Source organism: Melospiza melodia, chromosome 1, assembly GCF_035770615.1.
Source record: "Melospiza melodia melodia isolate bMelMel2 chromosome 1, bMelMel2.pri, whole genome shotgun sequence".
NCBI classification, from domain to species: domain Eukaryota; kingdom Metazoa; phylum Chordata; class Aves; order Passeriformes; family Passerellidae; genus Melospiza; species Melospiza melodia.
This window is the reverse complement of record NC_086194.1, coordinates 108,685,847-108,707,287: the sequence shown is the minus strand read 5'-3', so window position 1 is coordinate 108,707,287 and position 21,441 is coordinate 108,685,847. Positions and strand designations below refer to the sequence as shown.

The window sequence follows — 21,441 nt, the reverse complement described above, 5'->3', positions numbered from 1 at the left end:
TCATTATTGAAGAATGAGATTTTAGCTCACTGTGTTGGAAGTAAACATGGATTTTTCTGTCATTTACAATGTATGTCCTTTGAAAGAAGAGTTTTATCACCAGAAAATAATACAGTTCAGGTGATTCAACTTCAAAGCAGCCTCCTAGATGAGAATTTTGCGTGTGTGTGGAGTTTACCCTTCATCGAGTTAGAAAGACTGTTCACTCCTAAAAATGCTACTTCCTTAAATATAAATTATTTTTCCTGGGCAAGCATAGTTAATTTGTACTTGTGCAATAAAAGAGATTTATGGCTGCTGGATTGACTAAATACAGTGGATGCTTTTCCAGAGAAGCACAGTCTTCCAGAACACGGAGTGAGGACCCATTGTCTCTGAGAGGGAACAGTGCAGAGACTTACTTAGCATTATGCCCTTATTTAGCATAAATATTAGCCTTAGGCTAATCAGTATGTACCAAGGCACCTGAGGAGGTAGAACAGCTAAGATATGCCAGCTTGCTTTGTTTGCTAAGAGCAAGTATGTACATACCTGCTGTTCACAAGAGCTGCACCTGCACTGTCTTGCTTTGGAAGGATTCATTTCTGAAAAGAAAAAGTGGAGAAGCAAGTAGAAAAAAGAGGATTGTTTACTTTTTCATTTTATGTCAAGAAATGCTCTGTGGTCATCCGTTGCCTCTGTGTCTGACTCAAAGTGCTCAAATTATATTAGCAAGACCATGTTACCTGCTCACGGGCCTCTCAAATGGTACAGTTTTGCTGACAAAAAAGGCTACATACAGCAGAGTGTGTGTGGTGCTATTGTTGTTTATAATGCATTTATTTGGTATCTTCTTCATGTTGCCTTCAAATAGTCCCTTGATACTTTAAGCATTCCTCGCGTATGTTAAGCAGTCATGTTAATTTGTGCTTTTCAGAGGCTCTGAGACTAAATATTTTCATTTCTCTACTCACTTTAGGGAATTCTTGTCCTTTTCCAGATGACATTCTGTTTTTAGACAGTCGCTCTGTGCAGCTTTGTGTCTTAGATGTACACAATACTGATTATTTGTTCTTCATTATTCAGTCTGCAATCTGCCGGTGTGCTGTGACTCTGTAAAGGACTAATAGCGTGTGATTCAGTGTGATTTCTCCCAGGTAACAGGCAACAGGATGAGAGGAAATGGCCTCAGGTTGTTCTGGAGGAGGTTTAGATTAATAATTGGGAAACATTTCTTCACTGAAATGTTGGCCAGGCATTGAGATAGGCTGCCCAGGGAAGTGGTGGATCACCAACCCTGGTAGTGTTCAAAAGGCATCAAGTGTCACAGTGGTGGATGTGACACTTGGGGGTATGTTTTAGTGGTGAACATGGCAGTGCTGGGTTAGCAGTTGGACGTGATCTCAGAGGTTTTTCCAACCATTATGGTTCTATCATTTTGTGTCTAAAGGAAATACTTAGAATTGATTTGTGTATATGCTAATCTCTATTTTTCAATTTCCATAAATTTTTTGTTGTACTTTAGGATATGTATCCTTGCTGCTTAACATAGATTTTGAAACTGGACACAGATTTTATTTTCCCCAAACTGTTATGTGTTTAATGTGTTTAACAATGCCTTTGTTAAACTCTGAAATCCATCATTGGTCAGTTGGCAGAACAGTAGCTACTCCCAGCATTTGAAAACAGAACCCAAATGCAGCTCCCATTTTTGTATCTCAAAATTGAAACTGCAGCTCTTGTCTGCTTAAGCTCCAGTTCACTTTTGTAAAGCAGGAGAGCAGTATTTATTTTTGGTAAGTGTATTCAAAAAGGTCAGTCTGAGCTTCACTAAGATTTGATTTTATTTAGTGGCTGAGGAAAATGTAAATGAAGATAAATTTACAGTAGCATTTAGGTTAATGTACATTGCTTGTATTTCATTAGCATCTATGCTAATGAAAGGTGTTGTGGAAGGACACAAGGTATTAATTTATAACCTGCTCACAATGGTTAGCACAGAGCTGATCCACCATGCAGAGTGATGTGAGGTTGCTGGAGGAGCTGAATGGTTGAATGTGTTCCTGAGCTGGTGCTGGTGAGCAATTGTTTGGAAAGTGCCCAATTTATTCTGATCAGGATAAACATTGATGACTTATATCTCCCAGGTATATAGGAAAGAAATCTGAAATTACTCAACTCACATTTCTTCACATCAATGAATGATCTGCATGATTTAACTTGGAAACTGAGCAAAGTGCCATGTATCTGCCCAAAAGCAGGGAAGTCAATAGGACTCCCATAACTTCAATGAAAAACTTCATTTTTATGTTATTTTTTAAAATTAAAAAATAGCTTCAATCTTTTGGAGAAAAAAGTGCAAGTAAAGGCAGCACAGCAGATGGCACCTGTTAGACCAAGGAGAAGTGCAATTTCTGAAGAACAGTGAACTTAGACGAAGGCATCAGTATTCCATGAGAACATCTCGTGGTAGCAGCCAGTAATTTGTATCTGCCAGTCTCTCCAGAAAATTCCCCAGGCACCTTCTCCCTCTGTGATCATGGGTGTTATGAGCAGAAAAAGGCAGCGTGGTGCTTTTTCTCAACCTACCTGCGCACTCTTCTTGGCAACATCTCCCTGCGTGCAGAGGGAGGAAGGAAGGGAAAAAGGAGTCACAAATTCTGATTACAGTCCATGATAAATTTGTCCACAGAAATTGTTGCTGCTAGCAGGAGTGTCATTAGAACAATTCAAAAGCTCAAAGGCTCCACTTAAAATTAGTGGCCAGACTCTCCAGGCCTGTGGCCAAGTGCTTCTTAAGAGTGGAATTTTGCCAGGATCTCTCTTGTCAATCAATATCCATCTCTGTGGGTAGTTGTCTTCAGTTCCATCATTGGTGTTTGTTATTATGGTAACAGAAGGTGGAAAAAAAGTTCCTTTAGCATAGCTTAAAATTTCCCACGTTTTTTTTGTCGATGATGAATGTGCCTATATCAAACGTTGTACCTCTCAAAAATCTTCCACTTATCTCACTAATTTATTCTGGTTTTCTCAAGGGAGTCTTTGAAATGGCTCTGCTGAGTTTGAACACCAGAATTTTAATGGATGCTATGTTGGTTAATTGAACAAATACTTTAGTCTAGTAGTATTAAACGTCATGTCTGCAGAGCTGAATTCCAATAACAAATGTAGCTTTAGAAACATTAGCAAATGCAAAATTACATTAGTTATAATGTTCTTAACAGTGTATTATCAGATGTGTCCCTTCCCCCAAAAATATAAAGTATTAGCCAGAAAATAGCCTAAAGAGCAGTAGTTTGCTAAATACCATAAAAGCTAGAGAGTATGGTTGCTATGAAAACAATTATTTTCATAAGCTACAAGTCAAAAAGAAATTTTAGATTTTTTGTAGTTCACATATGTCAGTAAGATATTAGTAATATTTATTTCTAGGTTTATACCAAAGCAAGGACAATTTAGATTTTTTTCTACAAGAATGGCAGCACTTTCAGCATTAGGTTTGTTTTCAGAAGAATTTGTGGACAACTGTTTTTTTTTAATCAGAGCCTATAACTGTGCCCTCAAGTGTGTTTGGGTTTAGGAGGATAAGATTACAACATGTTAGTAAATTTTATGTGCATTGTCATATGTACACAGAATACAATATGGCACAGTGAGAAACCAAAACAAAGTAAATAAATTCTGTTGAGAAGTTTGAATTTTATAGATGTTTTCAGCATGCTGCAGCTTGAAAACAATTTCCCCAAGTGAACTGATTTTCTATGTGTGTGTACAGGTTTTCTTAAACTAGACCTTGCATCTAGATTTGGACTGAATGTTGAGACTTTTTCATTTTAGCTATGCTAACCATGAAAATAATTAACATATTCTTGTTTCCCACCATGCCTGATATTTCCCTGGTAAAAGCACGTAGCAGTTAGTTACCTTTGTTTAAGGTTATCACAGTCCATATATGTAAAACTACTGCTTTCCTTTTCAATCTGAGGTCATGTACAGCAGCTCTGTGCTGTGCTGGGACACAGCTCCTCAGGGCAAGCGTGCACATTCGTTGCCAGTGACAAGATTCACAAGCATTCAAGTAAATACACAACGGGGACCCCCTGACAGTAGAAAATTCTTCGGACCACGTCTGAAGTGAAAAGAAAATTAATGTAGTGGCTACAAAGAGAAAAAAACAAGCCAAACAAAAACAAACCAACAAAAACACCCCCAACACAACAAACTAGAACGGCTAAGACTTGCCTTAAAATACCCTGAGCTGTCTGTCTATGGCATCCAAAGTTATTAATTTTTTCTTTCCCCCAGGATCTGAGGTTTCAATCTTTTGTGTGTATGTACACATTGAAAAGAAAGATATTTCTTCAGAAATTGTACCAGAAAGAACAAAGACTGTTTATTCCCTCATATGGTTAAGCTGCCCTATTAATGTCAGTTTTTAATTTTATCCTTTGGATTTCTCATTAGCTTTACAACATGTCTAGATTATTTAATTATTATGTTTCAGCTTGTAGATGACATAAGATTTAAGAGCTTTTGCTGGGCTCTAGCAAGTTGTCGCTACATTTTGCCTGAAGCTGCTTTTGTATAAAATAATCTTTCCATAGTTAACATTCAGGATACTCTGCAGAGCATCTTAAGAAGACTTAAATGCTAAATAACTGTCACATAGCAAGCCTTAGTATTATTGCACTAAATTACATTGCAAGCAGTGTGATAAACAACATCATAATACTTTGACACATTCATCATTAATTATAACTGAAATCTAATCTCAACTGGATTTTTTTCAGTAATTATAACCAGTAAAGCAAACATTAACATACTCGGGGAAGGGAGGGTGAAGGAAAGAAGTCTTCTGAAGGCATAGCTGATATATCAAAATACTGAATGGGCTGACAGTCTTATTAGGTTTTTATATGGGGTTTTTTACATATATTAAGAGATTAAAAATCTGAAATACATTTGGAATTCATTATGTGAATAATCATTTTAAAGGCAAAACTTTTCAGAGACCTACTGGTTGTGTCATTTTAAGGTAACATATGACGTTCCAGATTTCTGCTGTCTTACATAGAAGACTAGTGTTGAACTAAATTTTAAATCAGGGATCCTTCTGACTACCAAACATACTCTCTGGGTGGTATTTCAGCCTTCATACTAATAAGTTTCCTGTATTTCCCTAAAAATTTTATATTTTATTTTTGAATAGCAACTCTGTGTACCTTTTCACTCCAAATTCACATTTATTTTTCACGGCAGAACTTGCTGCCTTTGGGGAGTTCCCATTCTGCTGGTGCAAACTCTTTTCCTTTGTGTTGGGCAATCTGGGAGTCTGATAACTAAGCTGAGGGTAGTAATGCTTTGTGCTGCTTCCCATTGTGCTCTGGCGCACCACCACAGCACCCTATTGGCCCAGTCAGAGCTCATGGCAACTCCAGAATGAATTTTTTGCTCTCTTTGCTATCTTTTTAAGACTCTGTTTTAGCAAAGTACTTTATTTCTTGTGTAGTACTAAGCATACTTTCAATTCCGAGTATACTTTCCTCTGTATATTAGGAATTCCCTGCATACAAAGTTACCTGCTTTCTACCATTTCCAGTGGTTAGCAAGTCTGACGAGAAGATATGTACATTTTGTCAACTATATGTACTGTATTTGGAGCAATGTCACCTGGTTCTCCTATTGGGTATTTCTACTCACACCAAATATCTTCACTGCCTATTCTTTTACAAGCATCAGTTATCTGGCTGCATTTCCCTGAAATATCTGTATGCTCTATCTGAAAAATCAAACTAGTGGAAGGGAAAGTAGGTTCATTTCAGCCCTGCTTAGTCTTTGGTTGTAAATGAACTATGAGAAGGTTTTTTTACAGAAAACATACCAATTTTTCTCTGGTGGTGGGTGCAATTTGGTGAAACTTGCATGCAAATATTTTCTCTTACACTTACTGCAACACTGCCTATAGCATTTACAAAACCTCAATATATTTTTGTCCAGGAGAATTATAGACTCATTGAGAGCTGAATTTTAAAAGTGCTTCTGTTCATAAGAAGCAATAGATGACTCACTGTATTGGTGCATGCTGAGTTTTTGAAATGAGTGTTTTATATTACAATGTCACTTTACAATTTTTCATTCTTCATGAGTCTGTTGTGTCTGAATGAAGCAGAGAGATTTCCTGTACTCTTAAGTGAAAGAAAACATGAATGCAAGTGTGTATTTCCACGTTTACTGTGTTAACATAATCTTATAAAATTGTACAGCTGTCAAGATCACCTTTTACTTCTGTGATGATCAATGTAAATAAAATTATCTATTTATTCCTCACCACCATCAGCAGAGACCCTCCTTATGGAAGCATAGGGAACTAGTCAATACACCACACTCTCAGGCTGGCAGAATCTGCACACAAATTTATAAGAAGGGAAGCCCTGTCAGTACGAGCATTTCTTTTGCTCTTATCTCAGTAGTCTCTTACACAGCTGATGTTGAGCAAGATGGTGTCACCCTAATTGCATGTCAAATGGAATTGATTTGGTCACAGGAAAACCATCAAGAGGGATGACTCCAGGGTTTTCAGGGGTTCCCAAAGTAACAAACTTGTGCAGTTGTTATTTTCATATGCAATTTCAGACAGTAAAAGGAGTTGCTATTTTGGCATTTTCTTTTTTTGGATTCTCGGAGGGGGGCAAAAACTTTATGGGTCATGTAATCAACCTATTCATGGTCAAATACATGCACACTATATAATCCCCTCTTTATACTGAGCTTGTGTGCCGAATGAGGGGGATGGAAGAGGGGAAGGAGGATATGTTGGTTTTGGTTTGGTCCCGCTTCTTATCTTCGGAAATGGTTCTATGATCTCATGTCTTGGATGTTTACAAATTTTCAGTTTGCAGTCTACACTACCTTGTGGACAGTTTGGTCACTTAACTACATTTTTTAGCTGTTTTTCCTTCCTGGTTACTACCCACCTTTTCCATCTTTAGATCTACCAAGCAATTCTACTTAGATTTGAATTTCCATAATAAGTGAACCAAACACTTCTCTAAGATGTGCTTTCCTTTTCTCTGTTCATCATATACAGCCTGCCACAGAAAATCTTATCAAATCTTTATCATTGGTGTTCTTATTTTTCTATCCATAAGTCCTAGCATGTTTTCCTGTTTGTCATCCTGATAGCTGATAGCTGATCTGATAGACTGACAAATCTAATATTTTGGATGACAGTCCTCCAGTTCATGGCAGAAGTTAATGTCAGTAATCCCTCGGTGCATAATAGGGCTTATGCATGATGATGTACTTATCATACATTATAGCATATTATACATTTAATCCCATTTCTGTTTTTAGGGTTTTCAGCATTATCTGTTTCCTACTGCACCCATTATACAGCCCCCATCTCCAGCACTGACAGCCTCCAGATTTGACTTCAGCAGCCCAATTTATTTTCACATTCCAGCCTTATATGCCAGGATCATGACTGAGACTACTAAAAGAGATACTTGTCCCAAAGCCAGTGCTCAAGGAATTAAATGGGAAACCTTTTCCAAGCATAATAGTACCCCTTTCAGCACAATTTCTTGGCCTACTGTTCCACTCTTCTAATATTCTTTGTTCTATAACAGTTCATCATATGACACTAGAGGTAATGTTTTACTGAAATCCAGATAAATTGGTTCTGCATTTTACCTAAAAAAATCTTTACCTAGAAAATTAATGTGCTTTTAAAATGGCAGCCTCTCTGAGATTTATTTTCCATTGGCACAATCCATGATACATTTTAACATGCTTTTATTTACTCATTTAATTGTGCTTTCATTCAGGACTTGTTTTCAGAAAGTACATAACACTGAGTTCAAGCTAACAGATGTATTGTACCCTGGATAACTCTGCTTCCCTTTCTTCGGTAGAAATATTGTGTTTTCTGGTTTCCATTCTTGGTCTGAAAAATTTGCTTACGGGCCTGTGTTGTCTTAGGGACTTCTTCATGGCAATTTTTTATAATTCTGGGACATAGTTCATCTGTCTGCCTGTATTCAACTACATTAAAACCTTTGAAATGAGTTTCCACACCAGTTGCAATAACTTCAGTTTTGATACTTTCCACGCACTTTCAGCCATGAGTCACCCTCTCCTGACCTGCTTTTCATCAGTCCTTCTTAAAATCTGAGTCCAAGTACTCAGGTAGTTTTCAGACTTTTCCACCAGCTCTTTGCTTCTTGAATAACAATCATAATAATTTTCTTTTTCTTTTTCTTTTTTTTTAATATATTTATATGTTATTATAAATCCTTAATATTTTCCATTGTTTGCATATAAAGAATAGTTCACTGTACAATTAGATTTGTTTTGTCAGGGCTTGGCTCCTGGGAATTCTCACTTTATCCCTATTTTTTCTGTCTTTCCAACAGTAGCTTCCTTCCCTGAGCAGCACTTCTGATTTCATGTCATCATTAATAAGAAGTACTAACATTTCTTATAAGAGGGGGTTTTTTTTGTGCAGGTTATTACTGGAGGCTTTCTGTAAAAGTTCATTTTCTTTATTTCTTTCATACTTTTGGGATGCAAATTCTATCTATTTTTTAACCTCAACATCAAGTAACTGTAAATCTCCTCTTTATCTAAGTATTTGATTATTTCAGTTCTGTTTTCCTGGCCAAGTAGCTTCATTAATGTCTCATTTTGCCCCCGTCCCATTCAAAATATTATTTGAGATTGTTTATCCATCTGTTACACATAAGCCAGTAATTCCTCTGACAAAGGTTTCAATAAGTCAAAGTCTCCTATTGTGTATTGTATAACAGTTTGTAAAAGCCATTTTCAGGTAATTAATTTGTTTTAGAAGGGGGTTTTTGGGTTTTGCTCTGATATTAAACAGTATTTGAATGTGACCATTTCTGTTATCTTGGTTTTGCTTTAATAAAAATGATTTTATTTCTGTGAGAGTGATAAAAAAGTATCTCTTGGACCCAAAAACTTTTTTTCCTATATATCTACATAGCCTATAGCAGAATCTTAGCTACTAGCCCTTCTTGTTTTGAACATCTCACCAAAGGCATTTCAATTCAAAACATTTCCGTTTTGTTCATCACTGTCTCTCCTGTATTTATCTGTGTTTTCTTTAGCATGATTTCTTTTTGTGATTGTTTTTCTACCCCATGCTAATAAGGTTGTGTCCTAGAGTGGCTGTAATCCCTCCATTTTGTAGCCCATGTATTTTGTTGTAGCATATAAACATCTCTGCCGTTTTTACTCGCTCATTATCCTGTTTTCTGTTTGGGTGATAGCTGGGGATGACATTGCTTGCATAACAAATGCTTCTATGAATATTAAGATTTTTATTTCTCTTTTGATGCACACACTCCTAGCCCTCTGCTGTTCCTTTACCCTGTTGTTTCCTCATCTGCGTGACTCATGCTCTTTTCTGTCAAAGTCAGGGACAGGAGTCATCTCCCTGGGCTCCCTTCCTCAAGCATCAGCAATGCCTGGTAACATGCCAGAATTTTCCTGGCTTCTTGAAGGAATTGTTAGTTCGGATGATGCTTTCTTCTGGATTAGGATGACTGGGGGATTTTCAGAACTTCCTCCAGTTACTGACCTTATCAATGCAGGTCCAGGACAACTTTGATTATATGAGGACATGAAATTCCTGGGGTCTCCATCACTGTGCTTCTGTTGGAGGAGGGGCATGGAAAGGGTTCTTGACTTTATTCAGTATAAACTGCAAACTGCTTAAAACAGTAAGAAATTAGGAGTACTTTCTAAAACAGTATCACTGCTGTGAATTCAATTTTCTGGAAATTTGTACCTCCCAATACCCAGTCCATGCTTGGAAAATCAGTTAAAGTTGATCCTTGGAAAGAAAAGTTGCTTACTTCTTAACTTTCCAGTCTTCATCACTGAGGTACTACCTGTTGACTACCTGAGGTACTACAAGGTAGTACGAAGTATTAGCAGGCCTCACAGCAATGCTGAAAAATAAAAAAAACACTGGAAGAAATCTGAATATTATAGTCCCAAAGAGGAAAAACAGCTTGCAGTAAACCAGGTAGTTACCAGGATGCACCTGATTTGGTGTAGCAGACCTTACTATACAATTCTTTAATTTTTTTCAAGCATGAAAGAGGTGCAGAAGCAGTAAGGGTTTTTACTTGTGAAAGTCTTAGTTGATTGTATCTCCTAGGCATAATAAGGCTACTCATACACCTTAGAATGTTTTATTAGCTAAAGTCTTCCTTGTATTTGTCTTGTCCCATTCTTCTTTGATGATTTCACTGTTACCACAAAGGTCTCAAAATGCAAACTAGCCAGTAAAACCGTATTCTGAACCTAAGCTGTTTCATAGCAGTAATTTAATAATGCCAGTTCTGTCAAGCTGCCAGCCTTTCTGGATACACAGTGTTGTTCCTACATATATAGCCTACGTTAAACTGACTTTAGCTGATTAGTGCTCACTTGTTAGTACTTGTAGTTGCTGTATGCCACCAACTACAATAATTTCACATACATGCATGTTCAAATCAGAAGTAAAAGACAAAAGCACTGATAGCATTATTCTTGCTGACACCTATGAAATATTCAGCACATTCATGAAAGCTTCTGAAATCCACCTAACTCGTTCTATTTTGCAAAAACAAAAATTATTTCCTGCTTGTACTTTATCTGAATTAGTCTAGCACCTCCAAGTCCACCACTGAACCATGCCACTCTCTGCCACATCTAGACAGCTTTTAAATAACAGGGACGGTGACTCCACTCCTTCCCTGAGCAACCTGTGCCTAAGCTTGACAACCCATTCCATAAAGCAATTTTTCCAATATCCAATCGAAACCTCCCATTGTGCAACTTGAGGCTCTTTCCTCTTGTCCTGTTGTTTGTTCCTTGGGAGAGGAGACTGACCCCCCACCTGGCCACAACCTCCTTTCAGGTAAGCTGTAAAGAGCAGCAAGATTCCCCCAACACCTCCTTTTCTCCAGGCTAAACAATCCCTGATCCCCACCTTTTCCACTGGCTACTTTCCAACCAGTCTGCCCCCAGCCTGTAGCACTGCCTGGGTTTGTTGTGACCCTAGCACAGGGCCACAGGGCTCGCTGTTTCACCCTGTTAAATCTTGTACAATTGGCCTATCCAGGTCCCTCACATTGCTGAGCACACATTGGGCCTCTGTCTTACAGACAGTAACAACATTTGAAGTTCCTTACATTAGTTTTTGGGTTGCCACAAAAGACAAGCACATCTTTCCCAAATGTGCTCAACACAGAGTGATTTAACATGATGGTCCTAATTCACAGCTCCCAATGCATTCTGCTAATCTTGGCTATGCAATGGCTGTGAAAATTACCTCTGGAAAGAATTTTTTTGCTAGAGAAAGAAGTGGATGACATCAGAGAAGTTTTTTTACACCCGCACCCACCCGTACATGTTACCAATAAGTAAGGCTTTATAAAGCTTTATTTATCAGTAACACACTCCCCAACTGAGCAAATAAAATGCTTCAGAAGTCTTGCTGAATTCACTTATATCTGAAGCCAAAATAAAGTTCATACATCTCAGCAACCCCTTCTTCGAGGCACAGACCTTTGTACGGAATGGAGACCACCCATTGGAAAGCACTCACAGGGATTTTTCTCCATTATCAGAGGATAAGTTACTGCTAACCTTATCCAAGGTCACTGCTCTGGGCCTGCCTCACTGGCACTCACCATTACACAGTCGTATTTTTAGGTGTAGGTTTTTAAGACTGAATTTATGTTCAAGTGGATCCATTTTTGTCTGCCAATTTTTAAACTGATACTTCAATTTAAATCTTTAGCAGTTAATTACAAAGTTATTCTTTATCCCAAATCTACCTGTTTAAGGATGAAAGATTACATCTCAATCTTCATGAGGAAATAAACAAATCTGTTTATAATGTACATAGAAAAATTGTTACGGCTGGTCAGATTCTTGCCTATGAAAAATTTACTTCCAGAATTTCTTTCATCCTTTCCTAACTCCTAAGGAGAAAATCAAAGAAGGGGCTTTGAATTTTTATTAATGATTCATTACTCATAGCTGATCAGTGAACAGTTTATGCAAATACACTTTGCAAATTGCTCACTTTAACTATTACTTGGGGTTATATGTGGATATTACTTTCCCATGGGAAGCAGAGGTGTGAACATTTGGATTATTGATATATAATCATGGGAGTATAATGCATATCAAATGTTAAATACTCAGACAGATACAGAAATCATTTGCAATACGCCTGCTCACACTGAATTGCACCTTAATGGGGTTCTTGTTGACATTAATAAGTTACAAGTCAAGATGAATGAATATAAATTGCTAGCTAACAAGCTGATAGTTGAACATATTATTCTTTGAGGGTAGTTAACCAGCAGGCCTCATGTTCCTAAAGACTTAAATTTAATATACCTCAAGGAAATATCCTTTTGTATAATGGAATTTACAAGAGAAAGATTATTTTTGTTTCTCCCCATCTGCCACAGCAATGCAATGAAAATATATTGGCCCATTTTGTGAACTTGGAACAGAACTTTTGGCCTGTGACATGCAGTGCCTTGGTTGATTTGCAACGAATGACTTCTAGTGAGGAAAAAAGAAAGTAATTTTGTCATTATTTTACTTTGGAGGGTCCTTGTAGGGGTTGCCAGGGGGAGTATGTTATCCCTGAGATATAATTTATTCATTGTTTCAGAGCTCTGAGGAGCTGATAATCTACAAAATCACAGTGTGTCGCTCAGACCAATTTGAGTAACAGGCTTAAGGATTGCTAATCTTTTCAGTGCAAATGGGGAAGATTTTTCTAGATATATATAGTGAGCAAAGTTACCAGCTAGGAGTTTATCAAATTGTACGTAAGGGAGAGATGCACAGAGACATGTGAAAAATAAAAATGGATTGATTTATTAATTCAATTTTCTCCTCCACAAGTGGCTGGTTTTAGGGCACTGGATCTCCTTTCATTGAATGAGAAGAAATCACTGTTCATGATTGTGTAATGTGCCACTAACAGAGGTAAAAAGGGGGCTGCTGAAGTGGTGAGATAGGTGTATTATTCAGAGGTCTAACATCTATTACTGCCCTCCTACCATTTAAATTCTTGGCTTTCTATAGTATGCTCCAGTGCAGGTAATGAAACAAATGTTAGATAATTACGAAAGAATGGTTTAATGGTAGCATATGTGTCTGTAACAACAGGCTACCTCCTAATTTTATTTACTTGCTTCAGTGGCATTCACTGTGTGAAACAAAGTGAATGCCATTGAAGCAACAAGTATTTAGTCAAAATTGAGTGTGTACCTGAGGTTAGTCATCTGTTGGTCATATCATATTCCAAAGATTTTATTAGTAGAGGATCAAAAAGCCCACAGACAAATGCTTGGGCTTGAGAGATGCTGCCTTAAAGTTCAATTCTTAGTGTTAATGTGACCAGGATTTCCCTCAATTAAGAAAGTGACTGATACAGTCAATTAGCAAATTGCTAAAAATGAAGAGTATCACCTGTGGGAGACAAAGCCAGGCAAAGGGAATCCTGTCCTCTGGAGACACACAAATACCCTGGAAAAGTACCTGAGAACTTTGTCTCTGGAGGAGTTGATGAAAGTTCTAAAGAGCAGAGCAGGGCCCTAAAGGTTTTGTAGCCTAGTAATGATATATTTTGAATTAAAGAAAAGCAAAACAAATATCGGTCCTTCTGCAAATGTTGGTTTTGATGTTGGAAAGCAGTGAGACCAATTAAAATCTGTTCCCCTGCTAATATCAGAGATGGCAATTACTAACCTAAGAACATGAATATGACTGAAAAAAGTCTGTTCCTACAGCCATGAGCTTCATACTGTATAACCTTGGTGCTGTTGTAATTCCAGAAAATGTGGCTTTATAATAAACATGAAAAAATATAAAATGTAAAAATTGAATTTGCCGGGACAGATGTTTCATGTGGTGGTGATATGGAGTGTCTGTTAGAGCTGAAAACTAGCATCTGAATGAACTACTTTTAAAAGCATACCAAGAACCTCTCTGCATTGTTGTATTTTTTAATTAGATGAAAATAAATGAATTGAAAAGATGAAAGGAACTCATGTAACATTTCACTTCAAAGGGCAGCTCCACTCTTGAGGAGTGTTTAAAAAAAAGAAAAAGAAAAAAATAAGAAAGAAAAGCAGCTTATTCAAGAAATATGCATTCTCTATGGATTTGGTTTCTCTTTTACCTGCTGTAGAAACTCGGGAATGACTTCTGTTCATTTGACCTGAATGGAGTCATTACCCTGGTGTAAGGGAAAGTGGCAGCTGGCTGACAGTGATGTTCCCCCCGCGCTCCTTCGCTGCACTTTGCATTGACTCAGCAATGCTCTCAAATGAGCAGGATTGTTTTTGACCTTGTGATGGGATTTTTATCAAAGTTTCAGTGCTCTGGCCTGTGTTCTGGATAGGAACTGCACATATGGAAGTGTTCCTTAGCTGCCTCCCAAGGTGAGAACTAGAACACCATGTACCAAGTGTATACATATCAGTGCGTGCAGCCTGGGAGACAGACAGGAGGAACTGGAGCTGCATGCCCAGTCAGAAAGTTATGATATTGTAGGAATAACTCGAACATGGTGGGACAACTGGCATGAGCAGAGTATTGTAATTGATAGTTGAAGGCTCTTTCATAAAGACAGGCAGGGAAGAGGAGGAGGAGTCACACTCCAAGTTAAAGAGAGCCTTGAATGGACAGAAGCAGTGATTATGGAAGCCTTATCTAATGCCTCTGGCTCAAGATCACAGGAGTCATCTTCGAGGGGGATCTCACAGGAGGTCTCCGCTATTCACCTCCAAACCAAGGCAGTAAGGCCAACAAAGCAATATTTGGGTTGCCTAAATGAGCTTCAAATCACCAAGAACCCTGTTCTTATGGGTGACTTCAACACCCTAAACATTTATTGGAAGAACAATAGCTAACATATCATTTATCAAGTTTTGGAAATGTGTGGAGAACCACTTCTTTATACATATGTTAGCTGTGCCTGCTGGCAAAGAGGCACTGCTGGATTTGCTCCACAAAAACCAAGAAAAACTGCTTTCATTTATATCTCAGTTAGCAATGTTTTTTTGATCACAGTATTGGGGAGTTTGGGATCCTGCTGAGCATGCTGAAGGTGACTAGTAAGACAAATGGTTAGATTTTAGAAGGGAAACCTTATCACTCTATTCCAGTATTTAAAGGGTGGGTTCAAAGAAGATGGAAACTCCCTTTTGTTCAAGGAATCACATGGGAAATATGGGGCATAATGAGTACAAGCTACTCCTGAGGAGATTCTGACTGGACATTCCCAATGAAAACAATCAGCCATTGGAATAGTCTCCTCAGGGAAGTGATGAATTCCCCAACATTGCACACTTTTAAGATGTAGTGCACAAAATGTGCCATTTTGTCTAGACCACGCTTTTGCAAAAAAAGGTTGGACCAGATGATTCTTGAGGTTCCCGCTAACATGGTATTCTGTGAATCTGTGACTGTGCACAGATAGAATGTCTATACATCTAGATTTACTCTATCTGCACAAATGAATTGAAAAAAGCCCAAAACAAAAAAAAACCCTCAAACAACTCAGTCACTCAAGTCAGCATTCCCAGTCCAGAAGCAGATGCTTCCAACCAAAACACCTAAAAGCCAGCCCTTGTATACTTCTTATATGCAGAATACCTTATATTATGAAAGATATTTCACCACCTTAGCATTGGTTGATTGGTCTTGAGGGAATTTCTGAAGTCTTAAGTCAGTGCTGTAAAACTCCAGGGTAATATTTTTGCCTTCCAACAAATTTCCTCTAAGTCCTATTTTCAAACATGAAGGGTTTCTTTTAGCCCTTCAGCAGTTTATTTCAAATCACATCTGTCCAGGCCAGAATTCTTGTCATTCTATTTCTGCATAAAGGTGCCCTGGCTAAGGGCAGGATTAATTGAAACTGCCCAAGATGTCACAGTTTCCTTCTGTGTTTCAGTTACCCTGAAGTGTGGGATGGTGACATTAGAAAATAGCATTTATATGCAGAAGTGTAACAGAGAAGTAATAATAACCAGTTGAATAAAGATTCAAAGAAAGATTAGCCCATCTCCATCCCTAAGAGGATCCTAAAGGCAGGACTGCTCACTGTATAGCAATACTTTCCTCTTGTGACTCAAAAAATTTTTCTTCCAAAAGCAGATTTTTTGTGTGACTTGGAAAGGGAGAGCAGCTCATCAGCTTCATAACTCCTGGACAGATGTTAGGCACGCTGCTCTGTTCCTTGTTATGCCGCGAGTTGCTTAGTCAGTTTGTCAGATAGCAATTGGATGTGAAATGCTATTAGCGCTTCACAAACACAATCAGCTAAGCAACTGAGCTCATCCCAGACATGATTAAGTGAGATCAATTATAATAAGAACTAGATAAGAGAGGTAAGCTTCTTGTTCCTTGGGTTGGTATTCCACAGTATTAGCCTTTGTAAGTATCCTTTATACATCATCAGCTGCAAAATCTTGATTACTACAGGAAGTGGCTTCCAGACTAGCATTCAAATGAACTTCATCCTGAACTGATTATTCTAACACTGCAACTGCCACTGAGTGGGGAAACAGTTCATTTGAAGCATCAATTGCACCAAACAGGAAAAAACCACTGAAGACAGTGTTTTGCAATTTAAGGAGCATGTTTCCTCTCAATCTTTAATACAGTTAAATATTTTGAGGGAGAGCTCTTTGTGTCCCAAGAAGGGAGCAGCTGCCCTTCATAGCATCATGTTTGGCCATGGCACTACTGCTATAGCACTTAAGGCTTAATGTGCTGAATATCAGAATTGATACAGTATTCCTGAAAATTTTGACATGAAGCTGAACACCAGGTATTCACTAAATCTGGAGGATTTATGAGAGTCAAGTGCACTGGAAGTAGTGTAGATATACATATTATAGGAATAACAACATATTCTTGCTTTGTTAATCAGAACAGGAAAGCTGGTAATGTAAGAATAGAGGGGGCCCTATGAACAAACAAAACAGAAGAGAGGAATGTTGCAAAATAGTCCATGTCTAAATTGTAGAAAGAGAGATGACTTGCCCGTATCTTTGAGCAGATATTTTTAGCATTATTTTCATTTCTTTTGTGTCTTCTGGTGCTTGCCATGGAGGTCTCAGGAGATACTTTTGTTTGTGATATGGAAGGACTAAATGCAGGATGTATATCATGCCACAACAATTGGCCTGTTCTGGAGCATAAGGTTTGACCAAAAGCCCACAGCTCTGTTTACTTTCTTTAATTTGAGAAAAGACTCCTAAGCTCTGAATTATTTTCATAAAAATATTTAAGATCTTAGAAGAGTGAAGTGACATGGTCCATGCATATCTCCTATTGTGTAGCATTGGATGTACTTCAGTTGTCTGCTTAGCTAATAATCAAATCTGATATACAGAAATACAATTGTTGTCTCCTCTTTTGCTATGGGTGCAACTCAGATGTCTTTGATAATCTAGGTTGGCACGTTTGTTGCCCTTTCAAGTGCTTTTCTACAATTTTACCACTATGATAGTGATAAAATTGTTGGGAATTGTGCAGTCTCCTTGATGGGCGCAGTGCCAGTGTCTCTGCTCTGGTCCAGTTCCCAGTGTTTTGTTTGCTTTGCTGGCCACTGTGAGTAACTGAGCAGAGCAGGTCAGTTCCCCCTCAGGGACCGTCTCTGTAATCTCTCCTTGGCAGACATGTGGGACCGCTGTGACCTTTTCTGCAACCAGAGCAAAAGGTTTCTGTGCTCAATTCCAAAACAACTGTTAGCCTCTGCCTTATCTTTTCTTCCTCATCCTCCCAGATATTTTATGGCTTTTTTGGCAGAGTAATGCTTCCCTCAGATACTGGTCCACAGGTCTCTGTGATAATATTCCTGGTGTTAGGCCTCTATCGAATCACAAATGACCCTTTTACATTTCATCACTGACAACCAGCAAGATTTCTTCTAAAGTTCAATATCAATTATTAATAATTAGTAGGGAAGATTCAGACATTTCTAGGATGGATTCTTTGGCGTATGCTATGTTAAAATATGTGAACATAAGTGCTCTCTTTTGGATCATTCATCCTTGTAGTGCTGCACCACTTTTCTCTTATCACATAGTTTATAATTATTTGCTGCCTCTATCTTCTTTTGTTGCTGCTGAACGAATTATCGTATATACACAATACTCTTGCATTTTTCTTTTGTGTGGCCCTTTACCAAAGATTTTTGGAAGGTTAATATGTTCTTCACCTGCTGATGTCACTTGCAGTGTTGAAAATATTTGATAACTATAGAAAAATAAAATAGGAAGTAAGAAAAGTTATGATAGAAGTGAGAGCTATTATTTTATTCTATTGATGTTTATTTTATTAAAGAAAAGGCATTTGATAGATGACATTTTTAAACTTTGAGCCTTTTCACAAGACATATTTAATTGTGGCACAAAAAGCTTTTAACATGCAGTATGAAAAATTATGCACCCAAAAAAAAAAATGTAATCCCCTATTTTCTGGTATAAAACATGTATTTAAAGTATTTTTGCCCAAAAGCGTGTGTCTTATGTTCCACCTTGTCCACTAATTCTTCAATGTAGATATCATCTGATCTTTCCAAGAAATATCCAAGGAACACCAGGTCCCTCTGGAGGTCTCATCCTCATGGTTGAAATTTAATTTTAAACTTGAATGATGAGATTTAGGGTGGGTTCATTTCCAGCATTAACTGTTACAGTTTTGGGCATAGCTCCTTCCTGAGAGACTTGCTGTGACCCCAGGTTCAGCCTTGCAAAGTATTGAGTTCTGTACAGTTCTGACTTCATCAGTTGCATTATTCTGCATTCTTCTTTGTGGTGAAGCAAAATGAATGATTTCTCCTTAAAACTTCTTGTGGACTGTGGTGCACACAAAGCCTAAATTAAACATTTTGATGCTTCCCTGGTGTCTCTTCTGGTCCCTTGAATACTTTTGTGCATCAATTCCTGAGTACAATCTCACCTCAGAGCTTCACTTTTGCCTCTGGGACTGTGGGAATGGCTGGAGTAGTTCATAAAATTCAGTGGCTTTGCTTCTATTTGGTGTTTCCTTTAAAAGATGATGGTATGGAGTGTACCCCTCCCCCCATCCATGTATAATGCTCTAGTTGCAGGTCAGTTAAAAATTAATTTCCAGGAGAAGCACACAGAGGGAGATTTGTTAGTGATCTCTGTCTGATTCTTCTTGGCACCAGATTCCTGGAGCCTTCTGACTCAACTGTGTAATTACATTGGGTGGTGGGGGGCTGGACACATCTCCACCTATTCCCTAAATTCTCAGAAGGTAAATTAGGGTTTTGACATTAGCTCATGACACATAACTGTCAACCATTACTTTAATGTAGGTTAGTACATAGTTACTCTATGTAGGAGAAAATTATATACTTCTATGTGCAAGCAACTGTTTATGTGAACCTCTATTGCTTTGAAGAAAATATTTTTCTGCCACAGGACACTACAAGACTGGCAGATTAATTTCTAAGGGAAGAGTTCCCACTCTGCACGTTAGAATCACTGAATATAAAAATAGTAACTCTTAAAATAGATTTAAAATCAATACCATAGCTGCATGTTGTATTTACTGTGCTCATTTATTCCATTCTTTAGGTTTGAAGATGGCACAGTCTCTTTTCTTGATATCATTGCTCTGAAGCATGGATTTGATGTTCTGGAAAAACTCACAGGTCAGTTAATATAACTCTAATACTGAAGACTGCAGTTCTGGATTTATGCTCAGGGCACAGGTCTGATCATATTTCTTATGGCTCTACCTTAATTTTCCTTTCTAGTTTTACTATCTATGTTCATCATTGTGAAGATGAGACTTCAGTGTAACTGGCTTATTCACATGCTCCCTATTGGCCTGGTTTTGAAAGGAAAAAAAGGGTCCAGACTGTTCTGGATATGCAAGATTTGAGAACATCTCATCTGCCTCACACTGACAAAGATGCAATAGGAAAGTAACGCTAAAAAGTGGCTGAGTGACTCACACTGTTTGAGTCAACCTTTGAAGCCCCTGGAGCCAATGCTGAAGTCCCAAATAAAACTTCAAGCCAGAACCTGTATGTGAAGGGTGGTACTCATGTGCTGTGAGAAGGCACATTCCCTCTAGGACAGACTGCTCTTGTCTGGCTCAGCACCCCAAAAGCACAATCTCTCTGTGTTTGCTGCCATGGGGCAGGGACTCTCCTGAACAGGGCAGGGAAGCTGGCACCACAGGCTGTGCAGATGTACTGTGGCATGTTTCCACATGTACAATGTGCCAGGTTAACAAAGGATGTTCCTGAAATGGTTTTTTGATCAAGTACGTGTATTACTTAATGTGTAATGTCTGAACCTTCCTTCTCCAGTGCACTCTTCGATTTCCTATATAAAGTCATAAAGTGCATAATGATGTAAAAGATGCCCGAGTCCAGAGAGACACTGGCTATGTACTTTTCAGGTTAGTGTAATTTCAGCTAGTGTCTGTGGAGGTTTATTGTCATGATTAATCTGAAGGATTCTGGTTTCTTCTTCCTCCCAGTGCAAGGCTTCTTCTGTTAGAAGCTTCAGGTCTAGTTCATGTGGAAATCAATAGCAGTTTTCATCCACATCAATAGCCTGACTAAATCCAACAAGTAAGGATGTTTTATTTTATGTTGCTCAACATGGAGACCAGGGATCAGTAACCAGCCTTTAGTATATGTTCTTGTAGTACAGAATGCTTCTCAAAAATGTGCACTCTTAAAAAAAAACATGTTCACTTGTGAAGAGGGCTTTGGTTTAATGTGTAGGAGCATTGCCTGCCATGAATGTGAGATTTTATGATAGCACCTCCTCTGTTGCATTTCTCATCCATCTTATTGGTGCCAATTTTAGCTAAACAATTGAAAATTCTCTTAATACTAGACTGAGGGGAACACTTAGCCCTGAATCTGAATGAAGTGGGTATCAACGGATGACACAATAGAAGAGTGGCATAAAAAAATAGTGTTGAGGTCTTTCAGTTATCAAAAATATGAACTGGCTCAAATTTTCATACTTACAATCCTTTCATAAAGAATGAAAATCAAAAATTTGGGAATATTTTTATTTTAAAAATTTAAAAACATTTTTTCCTACAGTGCTAAAATGTAGAAAGATGGGAAAACATCAACTAAAAGAGCAAACAAGAAGAAACCTGTATTGGAGAGGAGAAAATTGAAAAATTAAATAAAAAATGGTTTTGACAAATACCATAATTTTAAAACTTCAGCACTGCTGGTACAGTCTAGGTACTTTAGTAGTCTCCAGTCAAATTCTGGAGTGCCACATTGAAAAGCAGAAGTGCCAGCACTGCCTCTTTACAGATATAAGAGATTGGAGAAATCCATAGTGGAAGAAAAAATGGAATTCTAGAAAGGATTTTAATCACCACATGATCCAAGAA

The 21,441-nt window shown here is 38.0% G+C and overlaps 1 protein-coding gene across 4 annotated transcripts in view; it reads left to right on the top strand.

Annotated features, from left to right (window-relative positions):
- Nucleotides 1–21,441, top strand: part of MOCOS (molybdenum cofactor sulfurase) — a 210,211-nt gene that overhangs the window by 103,455 nt on the left and 85,315 nt on the right. For all 4 annotated transcript variants that reach the window (XM_063163847.1, XM_063163867.1, XM_063163877.1 and 1 more), the window contains one exon: nucleotides 19,641–19,717. In XM_063163847.1, the coding sequence (XP_063019917.1) occupies nucleotides 19,641–19,717 (77 nt within the window). The remainder of the gene's footprint in view (nucleotides 1–19,640; nucleotides 19,718–21,441) is intronic.